Below are 23,915 nucleotides of genomic sequence, written 5' to 3' on the forward strand. Positions count from 1 at the left end.
TTTTTTTGCTTCTCAATGGACGGAAAGGCTGGGACAGCTAGCGTTGGCCGGATATTTGGGCAGGCTTGGTGGTCTGTTGCTCCACTTGCTGTCGTGTCTGGGGGAGTCGGAGTGTCGGGGCAGCGGATTGTAGGGTGCCAGCGAGGGGTTGTTCGACATCTGTGTCCTGCCGGGTGGTTCTCCTCGGGCTCTCCTCCGCTCTTCTCGGGGGTTCCCATGCTCTGCTCTCAGGGACCTTTGGATGTCTGTGGCTCCGATCTCCTCTCGGGTCCTAGGGGGCAAGTCTGTGCCTCCTCACACCCGCTATTGAAAATTCTTGTGGAGAAACCTTATATACACAAGCCCGCTTACACTTACACCCACAGGTGTTTAGATTCAGTTGTTGACAGATATACAGTCTATGTTGAGCTGCGGTTGCCACTAAATACATTTGGCATGAATTAGTACCGTGTACTTTTTAGTAACGTTCTTGTTATATATGCATTTCTACAGGTGTAGAAGCAGTCTTTTAGGGTGTTATCTTATATTCTCTTTAACCTTCTTTCTCTGCTCTATTCTTATCTCTTTCTCTCCCTTTTACCTTTTTTGCCCCACCTCTCTCCCTTCCCTGCTTATTTTTTTCCGTTTATTTCCGTCTCTGTGTTCATTGCATTTGAAATAATCGCAAAACAGTTTCTAATAAAGTTTTTTTTAGATATATATCAAGCAGAGCACTATAGCGATAGCCGTAATTCTTTACTTGTGAAAATAAATCTGTTGGGCTTCTTCTTTGCACTCAGACAACAATTCTGAGAGCTACCCTGCCAGACAGGACAGACAAATTGACAAATTATTTGTCACCTCTGAAAATGCAGTGGAGCGACTCCTTTCTACTAAGATTTGATTTTATCCTAAAAGAATACAGTGTATTGTAGTTTCTCCCTGTATGCTGTTGTAATTTAATATCTTAGATAGGCCCAAAAATAAAAGTTTTAAATTTTAATACTGTTCACACAGCTATTCCTGGACATAAGGAAGACAAAAGCAGGTGATAACTAATTGTTTTCTTAATTTATGTGAACAGCAGTATAATTGTTTTTATCCGGTTTTTACTCACTGTTTCACTCTTTTATCATGCTGACTATAGAGTGATTATACATTTTAAAGATGTCAAGTGAAAGAGGAAGCCTAAAGAGATAATATATATATATATAATATATATATAATAACTTCCATAACATGTGGCACTGGTTTTAACATCTAACAAGCTCAAACCTGACAACCTGCTATGACCTACCCTAATATTTCTCTCCATTAATGTTTTCTCCTTACATTTTGACACCATACATTTCCCAGATGTCTTGCTTTTTCCATGATCCCAAAACTCCCAGCTTAAATTACTCAGATTGAGTCAATGTCACATCTGCAAAAATATCTTTAACTGGACACATGAAAATATTCATTTAGGGTTAAGTTTGCCTTCCAGTTTGTATGAGAAAAGCATTGTTGTACTTATATCAATATAATTAGTCCTCTCTATTTCTTCAGATGATAGAATATATACTAATGAGACTATTTCATCTGCCGACCTGCCTCTCCTGGGAGCTAAATGCACTTTTTATCCAGAAGAAATTCATAAAGCAGTTCACTTCAAGAAAGACACACATTTTGTTAAACATATTTTCAATTGAAACTAGTGGTGAAGCTTAAACCAGGATTAAATAATGAAGCAATATTCCAAGCTTTAAAGATCTCAAGGGGCACTGTTCAAACCATCATCAAAAAATGGAAAGAGTATAGCACGCCTGCAAACCAAGACATGGGTGTCCTCAGAACCTGAAAGAGCGAAACAGCTAGGAGGACCAGAATAACTTTGAGGGGGCTGCAGGGATACACAGCTCAGTTGGGGGTATCTCTCAACATGACTAGTTTTTGTGCACTCTACAAATTTAACCAATTTGAAACTGAAAAAAAAGCCATATTTCATAGAAAGCCAAATTTAGTCATGTTGACCACACCCTCTCAGCTCAGTACCAAATGACCCACAGACCAGTACCTGACACCACCTGTTATGACCCTGATGTAGGGGATACAGCAGAATTTGGAAAAAGGTGGTCTGATCGGATGACTGATGCACGACTAATGCTTCTCATTACGCTGAACACACCATCCCCAAAATGAAACACTGGTGGTTTTCTTCAGCAAGGACAGGGAAAGTGGTCACATTTGGTATAAAAGTAGATAGAGCTAAAAGCAGAGCAATCCTGGATAAGAACCTGTTAGAGGATGCAAAAGACTTGAGATTGGTCCGGATGATTACTTTCAGTGGGGAATGACCCTAAACATGCAACTAGGAAAGGAATGGTTTAGATCTAAAAATACTCATGTGGTTGATTGGCATTGTTAAAGTCCAGTCATGACTCTAACTGTGAATCTGTGGCAAGATTTAAAAGTGAATGTCTGGAGTTTGAGCTTCAGTCCCTTGTGTGTTTCAAGTCTGTCACCTACAATCCCAATAAAATAATACATGATGTTGTTTTACCATGACTGTTATAATCCCTAGTTGGCAGGAAGGAGTGTAACACCATAACCAAAAAACTTTGATAGACTTGTTGAGAATGTAAAGTAGTTGGTCTTGAAAAACACTTAAAAGTTGTGCATAATGTTTGAGAGATACAATAGAGAAAGGGATGTGCAAAAAAGTAAAGAAACAAATATGACCTGTGTCACATCTCTTTTAAATGAAAAGAAATAAAGACCTGATCTCCTTATTTCATAAAAATGGTCATCAAAACAATTACAAAGGTGGTACCTACCTACCAACAAACCTACCTACTGGTTTTAGCATGAAAATCTATAGGTGAAAAAGTGCAAGGGGAGCTGTATGGATATTAAATCTGATTTAATCTGAATCAGTTTCAAAGTAATCCATTTATTGATTACAATAATAAATAACAATAAGGTTGCAGTCATACCTTATGGATATTGAATAAAACTGAATTAGCATTTCCATCTCATTGGTGTCTATCTCATTAACTCTGATTGGTTGGATGCAGACTGATGTACATCTTTCATTGCATATGTAGATCCTACTGAGAAATGCCAAAAATAATGTTTTCAACTTCATTTTGTTTCTAATTTTGTTTGACCAGGCTGTCGGAAAGGTTGACTTACTGAAGTGGAGACGTGTAGTCATTATACCGTTAAATAAATTCATTTTTGCAGCTGATATTTGCTGATCACAGTCATGCTCTGTGTACACTTTCTACCCAATAGCCCCAACACGCAGCCTTAGAAAGTTTTATCACCAATGTCAATAGAGTCAGCACACAATAAATTATGTCTGCTTGGTGTGTTTACTGAACAGGTCCATCTCTGGTGGGCGCCGTAAAGAAGGACTGGGCTTCTCCAAACAGCATCGCTCTCTCTTGGCAGCAACCTGAAGAAACAACACTTCCCATCATTGACTATGAAGTCAAATATTATGAGAAGGTAGACTATCACGCTGCATACAATTATAATGGCAGATGATCTAATCTTTAAGCTGAATAAATAACTCCACTCTTCTTTTGCATGACAAGAGTTGTGGCATGCACCTTCATTATGAAATGTTTCTGATACCAGTCATTGAAGAGTAGACATTTAATGGTACAAAGTCAATCAGCATAGTAGCTTTAATGTGCAGTAAAATATGACACAACATGTACAGGTAAAGCGCGTAATAAACTAATGTCTTACTCCTGCTGATGATGTTTTTGTACATTTTGCTACTGCTGGCATATTTTCAATTTTTCTTTATATGACTCTCTGATAATTAACTTATATTTCAATGCAGTTCCATTTAATGGGGTGTAAACAAAAAATCCATAAAAGTTATTCTCTTGTTTCATGAGTTTAGATCTTTGCTCTGAATGTCATACAATTTATTGAGGATTTCAGCTGCACTTGGCACAGCCCTTTACAATAACATCAGCTCTCTAGGCTCATGATGCATGACAGATCACATGGCACAGACATACAGGAAGGTGCAGCAGCCATTACTGTCTCTCTTCCAATATGAACGTCAACATAAAGGGATAAATAGAATGTTTTTTTTTTATTATTTGCTGTAAAAAATAAAGTTCCATGTTTTGTTAGGGGGTGGCAGACATAAAATCACAGACACTAGAACAATAACATGTACTGACAGCTGAGATTAGACAGGAAGTCCGATACCAGTCTTTAGAAATGCACTGATCAGGACTCTAAGCCAGTGCTTGGTATCAGATCAGGACATCCCTAGTAAATAGTAATGTGTAGTAAAAGTTGATGGTAAATAGTAAAGTATTGGTAAATATGTTTTCCTCTTTTTCAACAGCAATTCAGCATAACATTATGACCACTGACCGGTGAAGTGAATAATATTGTTTACCTCTTCATCATGGCACTTGATACCTAAGGTGAACAATTTGTCCTCAAAGTTAGAAGCAGGAGAAATTGGACAGCATATAAATGTAAGAAAAGTTTATAATAGTCCCACTGAAATAGCTAAACAATTGGGTTATTGCATCTCTAAAACAGACTGTTCCCAGACAGGAGAGAGTTCCGGTGAATTTCATAAAAAAAATCAACCCACCAACATACGCTAACTTGACTAGTGTAAACAAAACGACAAAAAACAGAAAAACAATGGAACAAGGCACTATTTGAGGATGAAAAAGGATAGTTATGCGCATGAATAACGGGTTTTGTCATAGAAAACGAAACGCATAGCTGCTCTTACTCATATAGAGGGATAGCAACAGAAAGGAGCAGACAGGGATTATACTCTCTTGTTTTGCCTGCATGCTCCGAGACTTGAACTTTACTTCATAACCGGTGACACGGGGTCAAAATACAGCCAAATACGGTGTTTTTTTTATGAGAGACTTGCTAATGTTTGGGGTAGTTCTTGCGTGAACTCCCAGAATGCATGTGAACCCACGTAAACGTCTGATCTCGGGAGAGCCGTTTCCGCAGCTGGAACCGTAGCTGGGCCGGGCTGTCCGCAGCGCAGTGTGAGTGGCTTTCTGCAGCATGACCGCACCGCATCTGCACCGCGTTCAGTGTGAGCCCGGCATTAAAGGATCTGATACTCACATCTTGGTGTCAGATACCAAAGCTCACCTATTTTAAATTCCAGGTGGGTCAGTGCTGTTTTGAAGCAAAAATGTGGCCGATACACTATTAGACATAATGTTATGCCTTATCTTTGTACATTTGCTCGTTTTATCTTTTTTTTCTTCTTTTTTTGTATTAGTAAGAAACTTGTTCTACTTAACCTAGTTTAAAATATGCTATATTAATTAAATTCACATTTGCAATGGTATGACTCAATCTTTAAGAGGGCATTAAAGGCTTCATACAAAACATTGAGCACCTTACAAAATGAGGTAAAACCATATTTTAAAAAGGGAACTAGGATTAGATTAGCTTTTAAACAACTATTTATGGCTTCATGTTCGCCATTGAAATAGTTTAATTGAAAGACCTTTTAGACCTTGTTTTAACACTTAGTCATAACATCCACAATCATCCCCCAAATTGATGCCTAGGACTCAGAAAATTCAAATAATTAATCACTACAGTTCAGCAAAAGGTTAAAAGAAGATTGCAAAGTGCACTCTGCATTTTTCTCAGTTAAAAATGTAAGCGATAAATTACATTTAACAAAAACAGTGGTTGGATAAAAACCACAGTTTGTTTAAAAAAGACATTCTGCATTATCAGAAGGTATACGTGGAGTTGCAGTGCCTTACTGTGTAACTGCATCTCCACAAACACAACCATCACAGAAAATGTTATCTATCTACTCATCACAGAATTAAATAAAATGTCCTTTAATTGATGCATATAAAATAAAATGTCTTTCTAGCAGATTAGGACTGAGCTGCGCTGATTAAGTTTTAAGCACAGTGCAAATACTGAGTCTTAGGAAAAAAGCCTCGGAAAAAGAAGAATTTCAGAAGATCATCTAATTTTGAGCACAAATGACATGCTCATTTAAGTGCATGAAGAGAAGAGTTAATTCTAAAGCAGAAATACAAGCAATAGTATACATGTGCCTCCCTTAAGAATTTCGAAGTAAAGGTTTTGCCGTAACTTTCACAGTGCCTTGAAGTCAATATCCTTATGAAATAATGAATATGCTTCGGTGCATGTAAAAGATCTCATAATTTTAGGAAATATATAATTCTCCCTAACAAAATTGAAAGTCGTTTAGCTGGCCATAAAATGTATTCTTATAAAAAAGAGTGTTTACAAGTACTTGCAATACACATTTCCAAAAGGTCTTTTTTTCTAACGTCTTTTTAAATCCGTGAATATAAATGTACAATATTGCCTAAAAGTCTAATAAAATGTCTCATCTTCAACTTAATGTCTCCCAGATATCTTCTACTTAGCTATTCACAGCAACAATTAGTATGCAGAACATCTGGTAATGTGTTTGTTATCAAATTTTTTGATTAAAATTATCTGTTTCCTGTCATTTGTATTCCCAAAAGGGATCAGAAGGCGAACTTGAACATAGCCTAGAAGGCAGTTCTTGTCGCCACTCCAGCAATCAACATCTGTCACTGATCAGCAGTGAATGTGACAGTAATTTGACAAAACTGTTTACTGCCATTGTAATTAAGGTAAACCTTGCTGTAAAAGAGCAAAGATTGTTTAAAATGACCAAATTGATTAAGACGAAATCCCTTAAACAGAGCATGTATAGCTGGTAAAAAGCTGTTTTCAGTTGCTAAAATAATTTTTATCCTTACTCCTCTTTTTATTTTCAGGATCAAGAGCAGTTGAGCTACTCATCAACACGCACCAGGGCTCCCAGTGTTATTGTCTCAGGTTTAAAACCAGCAACCTGGTATGTCTTCAGTGTTCGTACCCGTACAGCTGGTGGATACAGCTCCTACTCCCCAAAATGTGAATACCAAACTACAGGTGACTGTGAGTACACACTTTCTATTCCAAATATTACAAATATAAACTTGTGCATCAGTTTTAAGGTAAAATATGCAGAAGTTATCAGATAAACTCCTCATTATTTTTCGCTTTTTCTGGACAAAACAACTTCCACAAAGTCAATCAAGAAACTGATGGTCTTGATCAAGGCAAGAGATTTCCATTTGCATTCACTTTGACCAAAATGGCCGCTCTCGGATAATGTTTCATTAAAATCTCATCTTTACTGTTTTTTTATTTTTATTTCCCCTTTTATACAAGTAAGTCCGAGGTATGAGGGGTTGGCTGTAAACAGCAGTTCAGGTTCAAATGCAGTTCATGTTGCCTGGAGGAGCACCGAGGCAAGCTGACAGCCTGAAGGTCACAAATAATAGACTTGTCTAGTGCAGGTGAGATCACGAAGTTCTTAAGGCAGAAGTAACTTTTTGAATAAAATCTGGAAAAGATGGTAAGCAATGAAAATAATTTGGGATTATTCTAAATGATTATAATAAATTTTACATTTTTATCTAATCATCCATTCAACTATCTAAAAACCCTACTTAAGTTTAAATTTTAGAGTAAAAGTAAGAGTATTGCTTGCAGTAATATACAAATATATATGTATATATATATATATATATATATATATATATAAATCATTAAATCATGAAGTGGGATCTGCTAGGGCTATGGCCTCTTCTGGTTGTTGATGGATATAGCAACTTTACTCAAACTTTACACAATCAGTACAAAATAACATTATATGAAAGATTATATTGAAACAATAAATACATAAAAACCACAACACACCAAAAGCCTTTGTTTATAGACATAAAGATAATCTGGGCTTTAAGTGTGGAGCTAAAAGGGGAGATCTAAATGGCAAAATGTAACACTGCAGGTGTAACCAATGGTCTGCAAACTGCAATTTGTACGACTATTTAATAACAAACAGTATTCACTTTAGTGTCATCAAAATCACACTAGACATTTATGTGTCAGACACTTCTCTGCTAATATCTGTGCAATCACTTTACTTTGTTGATATTTCCCAACCACTGTTCCTGCTAAAGCTTGACTTTATTAAAATCAGGCTGTAATGTCCTAGGTCTGGTTCACTCTTCAAAAGCTTTCCCTCGTGGCTTTAAAATGCTTTGTTTGTGTAAAGGTGATTCAGTCGGTAAGTAAGAATATTCAACCTACTACTTATTTGCTATAATAAATATTAGAGAAAGCAGACGCCAGACTTTGAGGAATGGTTCAATTGAGTTTGGTTGAACGTCCTTCACTTAAAGCAAAGACATATCTGGCTGACTGGAAACGTTTACTTTCACAAAGAACACAGAAAGAGAATGAATGTTATAGACACTATTATAACCATAACAAATAATATTTTACATTATTTACTAGCAACTGTGTTGATATAATGAAACGCTCTTGTTTACTCGAGCTTATTATACCATAGGAGTACTCGCTAATACCTAATCCTAACTATTAAATATGAGAAAATCTAATTTAATACACATGGGTTATTTAGCATTACCAAACAGTCATCCAAACATGTTGCCAGAATTTAAGACACCAACGTTTTTCTAAAGGTACGTTCTCTTATAAACTAAGAGACTAAGCAAAGTGAGCAAATCAGCTACAAAAACAGATAAAAAAGAAATCTTTCTACAAATATTGTCAAACAGATGACTTCTGTAAACAAATCTGTGCATACAATTTACTCAACTGAGGAAATAGAATAATTCGCAGGAAATGGATAACAGATCTGTGCAAACAGTTTTCTCCACTGAGTGAGCTGACTTTTATGACCCTCATTTTGTAGCTTTGCTTACTTTCACCTGGTGACGCTCAAAGCAGATATTTGTTTTGACTGGAGAATAAGCAAAAACAAAATTTCTAAGGCAATGGGATATTAAGTATGTTTCTATAACTGTTCATTATTGTTATTAAAGATGCCTAAAAACAGATTTGTATTTTTTTCACAGCTAAGCTACTGGTTATTCTGGAGAGTGAATTTGATTTAGAGTAATCCTTTAACCCCCAGTTTTACTTGCAACAGCAACTGAAAATTGAGTGAAATCATCAAGGGAATCTGATACTACTCCTGTTTTCCTTTTGTGTGTTTTTTTTTTTTACTGATAGCTTTATTGCATGCTCATAAAATACAAAGGTCCAGCTGCCCTTTTATGTTGGGTCAGGTATTATTGAGAAAGAGGTGATTTGGCTTCACAGTGGCCCTCTGCCTCCAAAGCTGCAGTTTGGCTTTATCTGCAGATCAGAAGCTGCACGGCCAAGTCTTTGTACTGCCTGGCCTTTTATCTGAACAAGGAGGCATATTTGGCCCCTGCCGCCTTTTCCTTCTCTGTCAGTCTGTCTGTCCTCCTGCCAGTCAGTGTCACTGCACTCGTTCTGTCCAGCTACACGTGTTTCTCTCACTTCCTTCTTTGTCTGTTTCTCTTTTGTCCTTCGTTTTTCATCTCTTGTTGCTGCCTCCCCTCTCTTTTCCTAGACACACAGATCTCATTCCAGCACAGTCAGTCTAACACATTTGTTTAGATGTGAAGAGTGTGTTAAACTGAAAACTGTCATATGTAATCTGACCACTAATCGCTTTTACTCATCTTCCCTCAAAGGGCTATGTAATTTTTTTAATGAAGTGAAAGGGACACATTCCATACACATGCTTTTCATGCTCTCGGCATTACACCTAGATACACCCACACAAGCCTTAATCACCATGCTCTCCACCATGCTCCACGATCTCCAATTCATATTCATTAAGCGTGAAATATTATAGAAATAAGTTTGGTAATAGCAATCATCTTTCAATTATCTGGGATTCGTTAGCCTTCTGACAAGACACAGAAAAAGGAAAATCATGAATATCAAATGGGCCCAATTTTAACAAATCATCATGGACTAAATCACAATTTCATGAATGAATAAAATTAATTAACCAGCAGCAGGCAAATGAATCATCCCGGCACGAAAAGCTGACAGGTTTTTTTTTTTTTTTTTTTGGTTTTACAAAGAGCTGATCAAACATCTCTCAATAATAGCTTCCCATCAAAGGAATGTGTAGGGCCTATGCATGGGAAGATTCTAGATGAAATTTTAAAAAAGTCTTTTTTTCTCCCTTTTCTTTACAATTCTCCCCCTTCTGACTTTTGTTTTACTGTATTTATTTACTTGTTCTTTGTTAAACTGCTCATTTATCTCTACGATCCTCCTGTTTTCTCCCTGTTCTCTAATGGCCCAATCCTCTCTTTGTCAACCCATGTTTTTTCTCGCATTCACCCATACTCCAAAACGTTTAGCTTCAGACATCGCTTCCGATCAAGGCCAGGTGTTGGTCATTGTAACGGCAGCGGTCGGTGGTTTCACCCTTCTTGTCATCCTCACCCTCTTCCTCCTCATCACTGGAAGGTAAGATGAATTATAGTCTTTTGGGCTTCATTTATACTAAAGGAACAGTCCACTGCATGATTTTTTCAAGTCTGAATCTGTGTGCTTCTAATGTATAAGCTTGGAAACAATCCTTCCGTTTTAGCAAGTTTCTACAAACATGTATGGAGAAAATATTTGCTTTTGGTTCAGTTTGGCTTTTGTGTTGATTTGTTGTCTTGCAAAATAATGCAAACCCCTTGAACCTTTTTACAATCACGTTACAACCAAAAACCTGTATGCATTTTACTGAAATTGTTTGCAATTGATTAACTCAAAGTAGTCCAAACTGTAGGTCTGGGCTTTGAATTTATGAATATGCTGTGATCTAAATCATTCCATTGCATTTCTAGCTGTATGTTTAGTGATTTAGTGATATTGTCTTACTGTGAGGTGAACTTCTCCCAGTCTCAAGTCTTTTGCAGCTTTTAACAGGTTTCCTTCTAGGATTGCTATGCATTTAGCTCAATCCAACCATAAAGCCTGACCAGCTTTCTTGCCACAGCTAAAAGAAAAAGCATGCCCACATACTGCCACCACTATGTTTCACTGTAGGGAGGGTAAGTTTATGCTGATGTTCTGTGTTGGTTTTCTGCCAAACGCAGCATTTTGTTTGTAGGCCAGAGTTGCATTTCGATCTCATCTGACCAGAGTACCTTCTTCTTCAACTTTGCTCTGCCCTTTACATGGCTTGCGGCAAACTGCAAACAAGTAGACTTAAATAATATGTTGTTCTAACCTGGTTAAATCTGCTTTAATAATAAGTTGCTGTTACCTGGTCAAACCTTTGTTAAATGAGGAATAGGAAAGTGAAAAGAACATTGTTTGGTGGTAAAAAGCACTTTACAATTCTCTCTGGATTTTTCAGTCAAATCAGGAAATGCACCCAGTTTCCTCAGACTCTAATCAATGGAAACATCTCATTTTAGACACAAAATGTTTCCATATGAACAATGAAACGTCTTTCATACTTAACTTTGGTCTACGTCTCAATAGTGTGCATTGTTATGTTTCTGTGTACTGAATTCAGTTTCAGCTGTCAACTTAAAAGAAAATATACTGTAAATTATATTGTGATATACTGCATTATATAAAATTCAAAGCTTAATGCCTACTCTAAAACATAGAAAGTACAATAATTTATTGTGCAGGAATCAGGCTCACAGGTACATAAAAACTCAGAAGAAAGGAGAGGTATATCTGTCAAAACACTTGAAAGACATCCAAGCACATGCACACTCTTGCACATACAGCCAATCTGTTTTCATCTATGTGAATATGTGATGTGCAACTGTGTGAAGGGGGGGTGGGAATTAACATTTTTCTCACTTTATTTCAGAGGTGTGAATATGAAGATTTGGTGAACAGCTTGGAGAAAAATAAATGGAACACCATAAACTCAAACACAGATTTTTCATGTGATACGCATTTTCCTATTTCTGTCAGTTTAACTATAGAACATTATCTGCACAGTATTAAAATGATGCAGAGAAATATGCATTTACAGTTGTAATTATAATAAAATATGTTGTTGCTTGATTCAAAAACAAAATGAAATGCAATATTAGGAATGTAATAATTTGCGCTTATCATCCACCATAGGAGACATTTTTGCTCCAAACTAAAACCCATTTAAAAATAGAAGGCAAACTTACAAAAGAAATGGACCTGGAAGTAGTAGAATAAGCTTTGTTACCAGTTCCCAAAATTAAAGCAAGCTTTTCTATTCTCTGATTGAACCAACTCACAAAAATTATACCACTGAACTGTTCATTCTTTTCATTACTTTTCTTATAATATGCAGACCATTCTGCACCGGACCCTCATTAGGGAGATAATATTTCAGGGATTACATGTGACACATTTTTTTCATTTTCTCTGAGAAAATAGAAGAATCAGAGACACGCCAGTTGAGCCTCTGAATAGATCTAATCATGTAAAGAGAGTGAAAACACCTGTGTGGGTGGTAAAAAGGTTTGCCAAGGTCTCAAGCTTTAGAACATGTTCAAATTGTGGAACATTCAGGATTCAGTACTGGCAAATATGAATATTTAACATGATGAGATTAATTTAAACAAACCTCGTGTTACCTTGTGAAAATTCATAACAACTGTTCAGTTTTAATTTAAGTATAATTGTTACTTTTTTAGGAGGGAAGGGTTGGTTTGCAAGTCTGTCACTAGGAAAATATGTTTTCTGTTTAAGCCTCTTAATTGCTGGCTTGTAAAAGCTTTTTGTTTTGTGTAAAGCAAGAATTCAACTTAAATTCATTATCTGTGTGAATATTGTCATAATTTTAAGCTTTTAATGATTTTTTTAAACCATTCATTTTCCAGGATGGAAGTTTTTCACAATAAAGAGCTTTAATGAACTTTAAAAATAATTTCACTTGGCAGGTTGCACCTTGATTGCACTTTTTTTCATTAAGCTTCTGGCACAATTATATCTTGATATTTAACCACTCTTCTAACAGAATAAATAGTTTTCTCTTGCGTCCAGGTTCCAACAATCTAGCTCTTGAATTGACATGAAGAACTAGGAGGTGGGCCTGCTTATGTTCCATCTGCTTCTGCGATGCACCAGTGCAGACCCACCCACAGCATGATGTTCCTACCACCATGCTCACCTTGACATCTCCAAACATTCTCCTCCCCATTTTGGCCAAATACTTAAATCTTTGCATCATTTGACCTTAAAACTTTTATCCAAGGACATTTTACTTTTGGGTAGCTGCCAGTTAATGTCAATGCAGGGACTTCTTTGGTTTGCCCCGTAACTTTAAGCTGGCAATGCACTTACTTGGTCTGGGCTACTTTTGGATAGATATGGGGACATTCAGCTTTTGACTCTGCTGATGTGTAAAGGAATCCCAGGTTGCTTTACCCTTGCAGTGGTGCAGGGGTAAAACGCTCAACCCATGTTCAGAGGTCTTAGTCCTTGATGCAGGTCGTCATGGGTTTGAGTCATGGCCTGTTGACCTTTGCCTGCATATCTTTCCCCTTTCTCCACCCCTTTTCTGTCAGCTCACTATCAAAAAATTAAAAAATAAAGACCACTAGTGCTGAAAAAAAATCATGTACAAAAAGAATGTGTTCTGATGAGGTTTGTTTTCAGTTTAAAAGTAACTAAGTAAAATAGCAACCTTTAAGGAGGTATTGAACATGCTTTGATTAAGCCCACATTTCTGTATTACAATTGTTTTTTTATTGGTCTATAATATTCTAATCTTAAATGTTGTGTTTTTGTTAGCTGCAAGCTGTAAATCATCATAATTTTAACAAAATTTGTTAAACACCGTTTCTTAAACTGTTCACATTGACATTTGTGTTGATTCTTGAAGTTGCAAAAGGGGATAATTCCATTTATACCACCTTGTAGAATAAAAACAGATTACCTAATGCATAACATCATTTTTTAACCTGTGTCTGACTGAAAGTGAATGTGTGCATTCTGTACATCTGAAGGTTTTGTATACTGGCTTGCTCTTTAGACCATCTGGTTAAAATTGTTCTGAAGCAGTGCTTAACCTTTGAAATATTTTTGCTGTGTAAGTTACAGTAAGTTTTAGCTCTAATATATGTTGAATGAGTTGTAAATTTTGCAAACTGTACCTGTTTATTGTTGGTATGATTGGAAATAAAATATATAATTGCAATTTAGTAGTTTTACAGCCAGTACTTACACTGAGTTTCTCATTTTTTAAATGTACTGTCTGTGTGTGTTTACCTAAGAAAAACCACACAGGTGCAATAACTAAAGCTGGCCCATCAGGCTTTTTTACATTATACCACGAGAAGGACCTCTCTTTTTAAACTGAATCCATCTAAAAGCGGCGGCAGTATTTGGAGTGTTATTCAGCTCTTTCATTGCTGCAATCCCTCTGCCCTGTGTAGGAAGGACTTTCACTCTGTCTCACTTTTAGAAAAGCTCCAAATGTTGTTTCGCTGCCTGAGACAGATGAGAGCTTTCAGTCATACGGTTCTGAAAGCGAACCGGGAAGAGGGGCTGAGGAAGGTTTAACACCTGAAGTCCTCAGAAAAGCGCCTCTATTTATATGTGTTTATGTGAAATTTAAAGACCGTGAACTTGTGTGAAAGCAAAGGTGTCACAACTGTTAAGATGCAAGCACGGTGAGGAGGTCTACATAGTGCGCTAGGTTAGCTCACAATTATGTGTCATTCTGTGCAAATGTTTTTGTTCTTCTCATGTCTTCTTCGGTTTGTCCAAAAGAAACGTAGTGTGACTTGCACTGATGCTTTGATCAGGTCCCTGAGCCTGTTTTACAGAGCTCTGCAGGATTGCAAAGAGCGAGCCAATATGTACTGTAACTGTGCTCGGCAGGCCAGAGAACACTGAGAGATGCCAAAATCTTTGTGTGATCGCTGTCTTTGTATGTGTGTGAGGCCTCTGAACAAAATGAAACCCAGTGAGACAGAGGCGGATAAAGAGGATCAGTGGAGGGGACTGGAAACGGCTGATAAAGGCACATGCCACCAATTCTTTAATGAACAGCTTGACCCCATCAACAGAGGTCAACAGTTGCTTTCCAAATCCCCTTCTTGTCCTTTCCGCCTGTGGTCCCAACCGTGTTATCAGATCTGTCTATCAGTGTCCAGAATCCCACAAACTTCACTTAGCCAAAACCCAATCTGGCAACCTATGGCCTGTGGCTCCTCTGACACCTGCTCTAATATGGCAACCCGGATTATGTTAAGTCCTCAAAGAGGAGGCAGCTCACATGTGATCTTGTGACCACACACGATATCATGCCAGGATTTCTTCAGACTCTTTTTCCTCTTGTACATTGTGCAGATTTTCACCTCAAACCTTTTCTATCATGCTTTGATTAATGCTCCAAGTTAAACATGTTTTTATGACCCTGCATGTCTCTGCCCTAGGCGTCCGTTTTTGTTAAAAGTTATGTTTTCACAGGTTGAGCATGATTTAAAATACATCTACATTCACGTTTCTTAAGGGTGTATTCACACCTGACACTTTTGATCTGCTTTAAACGGACAAGAGTTCATCTTCACCCTTAGCCAGGACCTTTTGTGCAGGTGTGAATACACTCAAGCGATCCCTGTACTGGAATAAACAACCAGACAGAGACCCACTTTTTGAGGTGGTCTCGGTCCGCTTCCAAATGGACTCTGGTGCGGTTTGCTTATGTTGTGAATTCGAACCAGCCCAGCTACAGAAAACATACCTCTCTTTGGACTTAATGAGCCACCGTAGCCGGTAGCAAAGGTGTATGTGGTACTTAACTGATAAATAAATCTGGATGTCATCTGCATAAAGGTTATGTTATATTTCCTGGTGCTATTTAATTTTTTTTAATGATTTTTGTGTGAACATATGAAGTTTATCTATATTTTGCTAAAACCATACCAGCAGAAAAACCAACACTATACCAACACAACTGTCCTCTGTCCATAAGCCCCATCAGCTCATTTCCAGCAGGAAAGCAGCATGTTCAGTCTGGATCACAGCGGTGTGAATCCACAGAGCCGCAGGAGAGGCAGCCCTGTCTGCAGCAGTGACAGTGAAGACAGGACTCTCCACTGAAGTGCCAGTGTCACAGTGGGAGCTGTCTGTTTCTGTTTCTGCCCTGTCTCTGTTGGGTGTTGGGTCAACCCTCTGGATTCCTTTCTCCTATGTGGCTGCCATTCATTTAAAGCATGTCTTTGGTGATTTGTTATATTATTCCCATTCGGTAAAAACCTTGTGGAACAACTAAAAATCAACACAGAGTTAATCCTGCTGTCAAGTATGGTCTGTGTTTTTAGTGCAGATTTCTGTGAGCCCTTGTGTCTAAATGCCAAAACTTAAAACACTGTACATAGATCATTATTTAATAGAAAATTTGGACAAATTGCCAAAGTTAACTTCTGAGTTTTCAACCATCAACTAAAAGTAAAACTTAGTTCATCTTTATATACACTTTGTCTCTGTAGGAAACAGGCAGTAGAATTATATGTTCTATCTAATAAATGATGAAATATGAGAAGTTTTATTAGCGGGATCCACTTGTGGGAGTGAGCGTCCCTCATGCACATGGTCATTAATTATGTCCTCCACTTGCAAAATACAGTTTAAAATTCATCAGTGATACGGCCTCTGAGAGAGGGCTCAAAGCACCTTTCATTCTTTATACTATTATTTTCCATCTCGCTGCCTTTCTGCAGCAGTGCCACCTCCACTTCACACAACTCTAAATACTTTAGTCGACCTGCCAGGTTCAAATAAAGGTACTGAACAACCTTTAGTTAACAGGAAACCAAGTCTGATTAACAAAAATGTTGTTTTCCCCTCATTTTAAAAGCTGTAATTGAGATTAGTGCCGAACCAAAACACACATTCCTTAAATCATAGGTCCCCAAAGTTGAGGTTAGACTTCATTGTGGCTAATAAAACACTAGATGTGTGGTCTTGAGATAAGTTGATGATCACTAATAACATATTTATGCCCTAATTGATTCAAAATACCTTAATTTTGCAATAAAAAAAACCTATTTGAACAGAAGTGGAGTGATTTACAAAAACTATTTCAACAGCAATATCATGGTGGGACTTCGGAGAAAAACTCAGTGATATCTAGAAACAACATTGCTACAATATCTGAAGCTATTTGTCTTAATCGCTCAACCCGCTAGCTGTAGGGGTGAAATGGCCTTTAAAAATCAAGGTTTAATACTTTTTCAGTACGATTGCATTAATAAAAACAAGCTAAGGTGAATATTTTATTATGCTGTATTCAACAGTGACAAAGTATGGAACAGAATAAATTCCTTACCAAATAAAAACGGTTTGAAAATTTGTATTCTCAGATTAGCCTTACCATCAGTAGTAAGGGAATAGCAGAAGATTTGGATCGGTTGCGGTTTTTTGTGGCTTATCCTTGCTTTTAAAACAGATATAGTTTGCTAGCTAAATACCTTTTTTATGGGGTTCTAATGTAGAGAACGGTTTGCATTGTTTTTTATTTTAATCAGTTTGCACATTTCATAGTATCTGAGTATCTTTATTTTTCATAACTGTACAGTTTTTTATTCTTACTTTGTACGTTTAATCTTACTGTACAGTTCATCTTATTTTTTTACTTTTTTACTGATATTGGTATCTTATTTGTATCTGTGTGCTTCCATTTCCCTGGCACTTTGCTGCTGATATACCTGAATTTCCCTAGTGAGAGACAATAAAGGGTATTTCTATTTTATCCTATCCTACTTTAGTACTTTTGGCATGTGTGTAAAACTGTTAGCAAGGTGCTGTTTGATGGCAGCTGTATTTGCATCTAGTTTGTTTTTCTTTATACTGGTTTTGTTACCATGTGAGGGATCCAGACTTAAGTTGGTAATTAAACTCGACTTACCTGGTGCTACATACCTAAAGCCAACATAAAGCTTTTGAAAGGCGAAGGAAGTATTAAGCTCCAGATAATTAAAATTCTTTGGCCAATGGCATTTGAATGTTCATTTACTAATATTTAAAATTTTCCTTACCTTTTACAATTTGTATTTTGATAAGTTAGCGATAGCACTCCATGTTTGGTTTGGATTTCACATTTCCTTCTTTTAGGCTAATTATTAGTGAGTAATATGTATTGTATAAAAAAAATTATTGTAGATTACATTAATTACTAGCTCACCTGATTTTTTTATAACTTAATTGAATGGTGGAGTATTTTTGCACCGATGCAGAAGAAATCATAGTCCTACACAGAAATCTCCTCATGCATCCTTCATGTGACAGAGAGCACTCAATGGAAAAGTGAGAAATTTAACCTTCAGATAGATTTTTTATTAATTGTAAGACTAATTAGTTTTTGGATATTAATGTAGCTTGCAGGGGTGTAGCATGATATCCTGAGCCCTATAAATGAAACATCCTGGTAGGACCCATGCTAACTTAATTTCCCCCACATGTACATTTCCCATTGGTATAACAAACAAAATAAAGACGAAGATTTGTATATAAAGATGATAAGATTAGAGTTTAGCCTTTGCTGTAAGTGGGTTTGAACAAATGTGTTGTAGAAATAAATTGATTTGGAGTATTCAGTTCTATAAATGCTGACTGATGGCTCATTATTTTTCCAAAATCATTAATGAGCTCTAAAAGTTTTTTTTTTAATACAGCTATTTTATGTTACATCATTACTGGAAGGTTTAGCATATATGTTTGCTACAGTATGTAATAAACCAACATGAATTATTTTGTATTCTACCACATATTGTACTGTAAAGTTATTTAACTTTGGATTTTATTATCCATTTATCCATGGCAATCCCTGAGATGAATTGAATTCAGTACACGGGCTAATAATTATAAGACAGACCTTTTTCAAGATCAAGTATTTTTATAAAATAATAAATTAACTCTGCCTTTAACATGACTTACAATGGCCTTAAAGTTGGATTATTCGCCTCTTCTGTTTCATTTGGCAAATTTTAAACCTCTCTATGAAGATGATAGATTATTTGGTATTGCCATTTTGCACCAATGCCATCATTGCAATTTTTGAGATAGATCAAATCCCTTAGACTACAAGACGTCCATTGGTACTAAATGTGTAATGATTGATCACTGAGAAAGAGCTAAGACATTAATCTGAACTGGTATTACAGCAAGGTCCATGACATCTCAGTGTCAAGTGATTGGCAGTATTAACTATGATGCATATGCATTTATGACAGTAATTGATCTTTGCTGTAAAAAAAAAAAAGCTATGTTGTACTGCCTTCACTCTGAGACATATCCATTCAAACTGTGTGTGTTTGTTCAGTTGTGCTGCTGTTCACTTCTCAAAGACATGAGTGAGCAGCTGCATCTCACTTAATTTTCCCTCCTTCTACTTCCTTCTTCTGTTTGGTAGCAGATTTTTTTCCTCATTCTGGAGGAAAAAGTGACTTTCTCCTGCCTCGGTCTCCTCTTGTTGTCAGATCACTCTATTTATAAATCAGCTGAATTGAGCAGGTACAGGTTTGGTCTAAACCTTCTTTTTAAAGCAGGGTTAGGGACATTTACGAATCATTATTGTTAATGTGACTTATTCAGTGTCTCCACCACTACATCCAGCCAGGGTAAATTTCATTATGACATAATTTATTTCATTAGAACTTTGAGGGTCTCAACCTGTATTGGACCTTGGGTAATATTCTGTATTAATTTGGTGCACGTCTGTGCAAAACCAAAAGGCCCATACCGACATGTACTACACCATTGCATCCCTTTCTATACAACAAACCCACATACAAAAAGTGACTAAGTAAAGAAAACAGTGAAAACTTAATTTAAAAGCTTTAAAACTACACTATGGCACAAGGTAAGCTTGCTTTTACAAGCTTTTTGCTGCAGCAGTTCTTTTTTTATTACAAATACTATACATACTTCTATTGAGAGTTATAAAAACTCTCAATAGACAGAATTATATAGAGACAACATTTCAACTGTGGCTTACCTGGCTGCCCTTACATCCTAGCACTTTTCCTACGAACATGATTCATGCAGGGTAGACTACTTTATGCTTTCTTCAGTTTTAATTTCAGAGCAAGAATCTCTTTGAATCAAATCTTCTGAGGTCCTTTACAGATGCTGTCATCTAATCTAAAGGTTTTCCAGATTTTCCTTGCCAGCAGTGTTCTGTTTGTTGCTGTCTGTTTCTCAGTCTCTCAATGCTGATATAAATACCTTTAACGCTCATACACAGGAGGACGAGCTTGTGCACAACTACATGTTTTCAATGAAAGTATGCTCTGAAAACATGGCAGTCTTTGTCATTGTTCCTTTAGGGTCGGAGAGTGAGTGTGTGTGTGTGTTTTTGTTTATATCTTTCTTTTACATCTTTAAAATTGTTGAAAGTGTGCTTTGTTTGGCTCCAGCTCTACCTTTTGTTTGTATTTTAGGATAAAGTTGAAAGTGATTATGCTCTATAGGCTGTACTTCTGGTGTCTGATCCTGTGGAGAGGTGTTTTTATTAGGAAGGGTGTGATATAAATTCATTATATGGCAGTGTGTTTTTGTGAATGTATAGTTTAATTGCCTCTGAGGTATATTAACAATCCCCTAGTTACTTTTACCATCTGGTTCATATCAGGGGTATCTTTCTTTTTCTTTCAATATTGTCCAGGTCTGGTTAAGTCTGTAACAATAAGACAGGGTTTGGAAAATGTCCAGACTCTATAACATATCCCATCTAAAGGTTGTAACTATCCATCTAACCATCCATCTATCCATCCATCCACCCATCTATCCATCCATCCATTCATCCATCCATCCATCCATCCACCCATCTATCCATCCATCCATTCATCCATCCATCCACCCATCTATCCATCCATCTGTCTTTCCATACATCCATAATTTGTCCATCCATCCATTCATCCCTCCGTCTGTCCGTTTGTTCATCGTTTGTCCATCTGTCCCTCCATACATCCATCTGTTTGTTCATTATTATCCATCCATCTGTCCCTCCATACATCCATCTATTTGTCCATCCCTCTGTCCGTTTGTTCATCATTTGTCCATCCATCGATCCATACACCCATTTGTTTATCCATCCATCTGTCCCTCCATACATCCATCTGTTTGTTCATTATTTGTCCATCCTTCCCACTATACATACATCCAGTTTGGGATTTTGACTTAATAAATGTGTGGAAACCTTGTCAACATCCTCATCAGTTTGCATATACCTGTCACACAAAACCAACTTGCATTATTATCTATTTACAGAGATGCTTATACCTGATCTTGTTGCTGCATCAAATGGCCGGATGGTGGTTGTTATCAGTGAACTGGAAATGTATTTCTATATGATCCAAAGAGAAAGCTTTTGTCTAATAAGGAAATCCCTTCAGCATTGTTAGGAACTGTAATAACTCTTAAAAGAGAAAGTAAAGGTTATTATTTTTGGCCTTCTCTATACTTAAGCATATCGCAAGCTGACATTTTTGTGGTGTAAACATAGAGGTAAAACAAGGGGCAAGTACAGATTTGTGTGTTTTCCTGCTCATTAAAAGGGTGCCTAAAGCAATGTTTTACTGCTCTATATGTGACAAAAGAGGTTGCTGCTTGGTACCAGAGTTCCACAGAAACCCCACATGTATAGATTTAATTCAAGCATTGTTGATGACATTGCCCATAGTGGTCAGGGGAGGTTTGTCTCTTTCTTACCAGCTGAACTGACTTTTTCCTCAACCAATGTATAACCTTAATCCTTTCTTTTTAACATTTTGTGTTTTTCAGGTGTCAGTGGTACTTCAAGGCCAAGATGACCGCAGAGGACAAAAGACAGACTGACTATCATAATGGACATGGTAAATCAATTCGCCGACCTCATACTTTTTCTTTTTATTGTGGATGGTCAATCTCTTGGTGAGATGCTGTGAAAGGACATCTGCCTGGAGAGGATTTGCTTTCTGGGGTTTGCATCTGCTGTTTGCCAGCTGAGAGAGATTCAGTGAGTCACATTTAGTAACTAGCCACCTGCTCTTTTCTTTGCATTCACTTTGCATGGAGCATGGATCACTTCCCAAGTGGATCTGTTCCTGTGCCTAGTGAATTCAACTCATGTATAATGGAGTACACAATGAGATTTTCTAGAACTTGTGCAAGGAGGAAGTGTCTTTTTTATCAAGTGCTCCAGAAAATGTTTTTCTGATAACTTTTATATATTACTGTACATTTTGTTTCTGTCATTAAAAAATAAGAGCAGGAGAAGAGTGCCTTGTAGAAGTATTCATACTTCTTGAGCTTTATTACAAAGGATCTCAAATTTGTGAAGTGGAAGAAAAATTATAAATGTTTAAATGAAGAAATAATAATAATTTTGAAATTGTTCTGCACATTTCCATTCATCCGCTTTTACTCCAAACCCCTAAATTAAATCCGGTGGAACCAAATGGCATTAGAAGTCAAGAAAGAGTCTGAGGAACACATTGGACAAATCACAGATAAAATTGTGGAGAAGTTTGAAGCTGATTTAGGTTATAAATCAATATCTCAAGCTCTAGAAATCTCACAGAACACTGTTCTGAGGAATATCAATTGTTTAAAAATGTTTACCAATGTCTTTCCTAGTGGCTTCTAGTAATGATGAGTGAAATGTAAACTCGGTAGTGAAATCATGATTTAACTAGCCAGTTGGCCAACATCTGAAAATGGATTGAGGCACAACTGCAAACCTGACAGGCCAGGCAAGGAGAGCATCTTTTAGAGAATCAGCCTAGAGACCCATGGCAACTCTGGAGGATCTGGAGAGATCCACGCCTCAGGTGGGAAAATTTGCCAACAGGACACCAATTACTTGTCCTGTACAAAACAAACCTGGCTTTTATAGATAAGTGACAAGAAGACCGCCATTGTTGAACAAAAGACTTCAGAGACAAAGAACAAAGATTTTTACTTTTTTGCCTACATCAGGAGTGGGCATCGCCAGTCCTTTAGGTGTGTGTTTTAGATGTTTCCCTGCTTGAACGCAGCTGAATCAAATGAGCTGGTAATTAGCAGGCTCCAGCAGAACTTGGTGGGAAGCTAAAGAGATAAGTGAGCTGCTTCATTCAGAAGTGTTGTTACAGAAACAAATCTAAAACATGCAGGACACCCATCTTCAAGGACCAGAGTTGCTTATTAACAGTATATAGCAAACACAATATATTCGGCTGCAAACTAACACTGCACATCAGCCTGAATGCAACCCATCCCCCGCCATGGTCAAACACGGTGGTGGCAGCTTCTTGCTGCACACTTTTTCAGCAAACCGAAGTAAAGGTGCTCAGAGCTGATGGGAAGGTGGATCAAGTTAAACATAAACCCTCAAGGGAAATCTTTTAGAAACTGAGAAAGACAGGAGACTAGAAAGAAGGTTCCCTTTCATCACCCAGAGCTAAAATGGAACTGTTCTGCTCAGGCATCTCAAACTCCAGTCCTAAAGGGCCGGTGTCCTGCAACTTTTAGATGTGTTGCTGTTTCAACACGCCTGAATTTTCATTGATAAAATAGTATTAACAGACGGTTTCCATCTAACCTGACTGAGCTTGGGCCAACCTTTCATTATCTAGATGTGCAAGGCTGGTGGAGATGTACGCCAAAAGACTTGCTGCTGTGATTATATTTAAAAGTCCTTCTATTAAAGGGCACCAAATATTTGTGTAAACCACACTTTTTAGATTTCTTTTTGAAAAGTCTCTCCTTTCTACAGTGTTGTATAATGCAGCCAAGCTTCCTTGTGAGCCCGATTTTATTTTCATCATTTTCTTAAAATGATTGTGAATAAAATAAATCACACATTGTTCACTACAATTATGCACAACTTTTTTGTTGGTTTGTTGGAATCCTAATAAAGTACATCAATGTTTGTGGCTGTAAAGCAACAAAATGTGAAACGTGCCAGGGGTATGAAGACTTTTGCATTTCACTGTGTGTATTCGAAGGTGAAAAGAAGGGTAAAAACAGCTGCAAGGTGAGGGAAGAAAAAAACAAAAGGTTAAAGAAACAAGGAAAAGGGCAACTGGGTTGAA

The 23,915-nt window shown here is 37.1% G+C and overlaps 1 protein-coding gene across 2 annotated transcripts in view; it reads left to right on the top strand.

Annotated features, from left to right (window-relative positions):
* LOC124871493 (ephrin type-A receptor 6-like) overlaps positions 1 to 23,915 on the top strand; it is a 286,960-nt gene that overhangs the window by 236,963 nt on the left and 26,082 nt on the right. For both annotated transcript variants that reach the window (XM_047370840.1, XM_047370839.1), the window contains 4 exons: positions 3,347 to 3,471; positions 6,783 to 6,945; positions 10,269 to 10,377; positions 21,643 to 21,713. In XM_047370840.1, coding sequence (XP_047226796.1) covers positions 3,347 to 3,471; positions 6,783 to 6,945; positions 10,269 to 10,377; positions 21,643 to 21,713 — 468 coding nt within the window. The remainder of the gene's footprint in view (positions 1 to 3,346; positions 3,472 to 6,782; positions 6,946 to 10,268; positions 10,378 to 21,642; positions 21,714 to 23,915) is intronic.

The sequence above is a fragment of the Girardinichthys multiradiatus genome, chromosome 7, assembly GCF_021462225.1.
Source record: "Girardinichthys multiradiatus isolate DD_20200921_A chromosome 7, DD_fGirMul_XY1, whole genome shotgun sequence".
In the NCBI taxonomy this organism is placed as follows: domain Eukaryota; kingdom Metazoa; phylum Chordata; class Actinopteri; order Cyprinodontiformes; family Goodeidae; genus Girardinichthys; species Girardinichthys multiradiatus.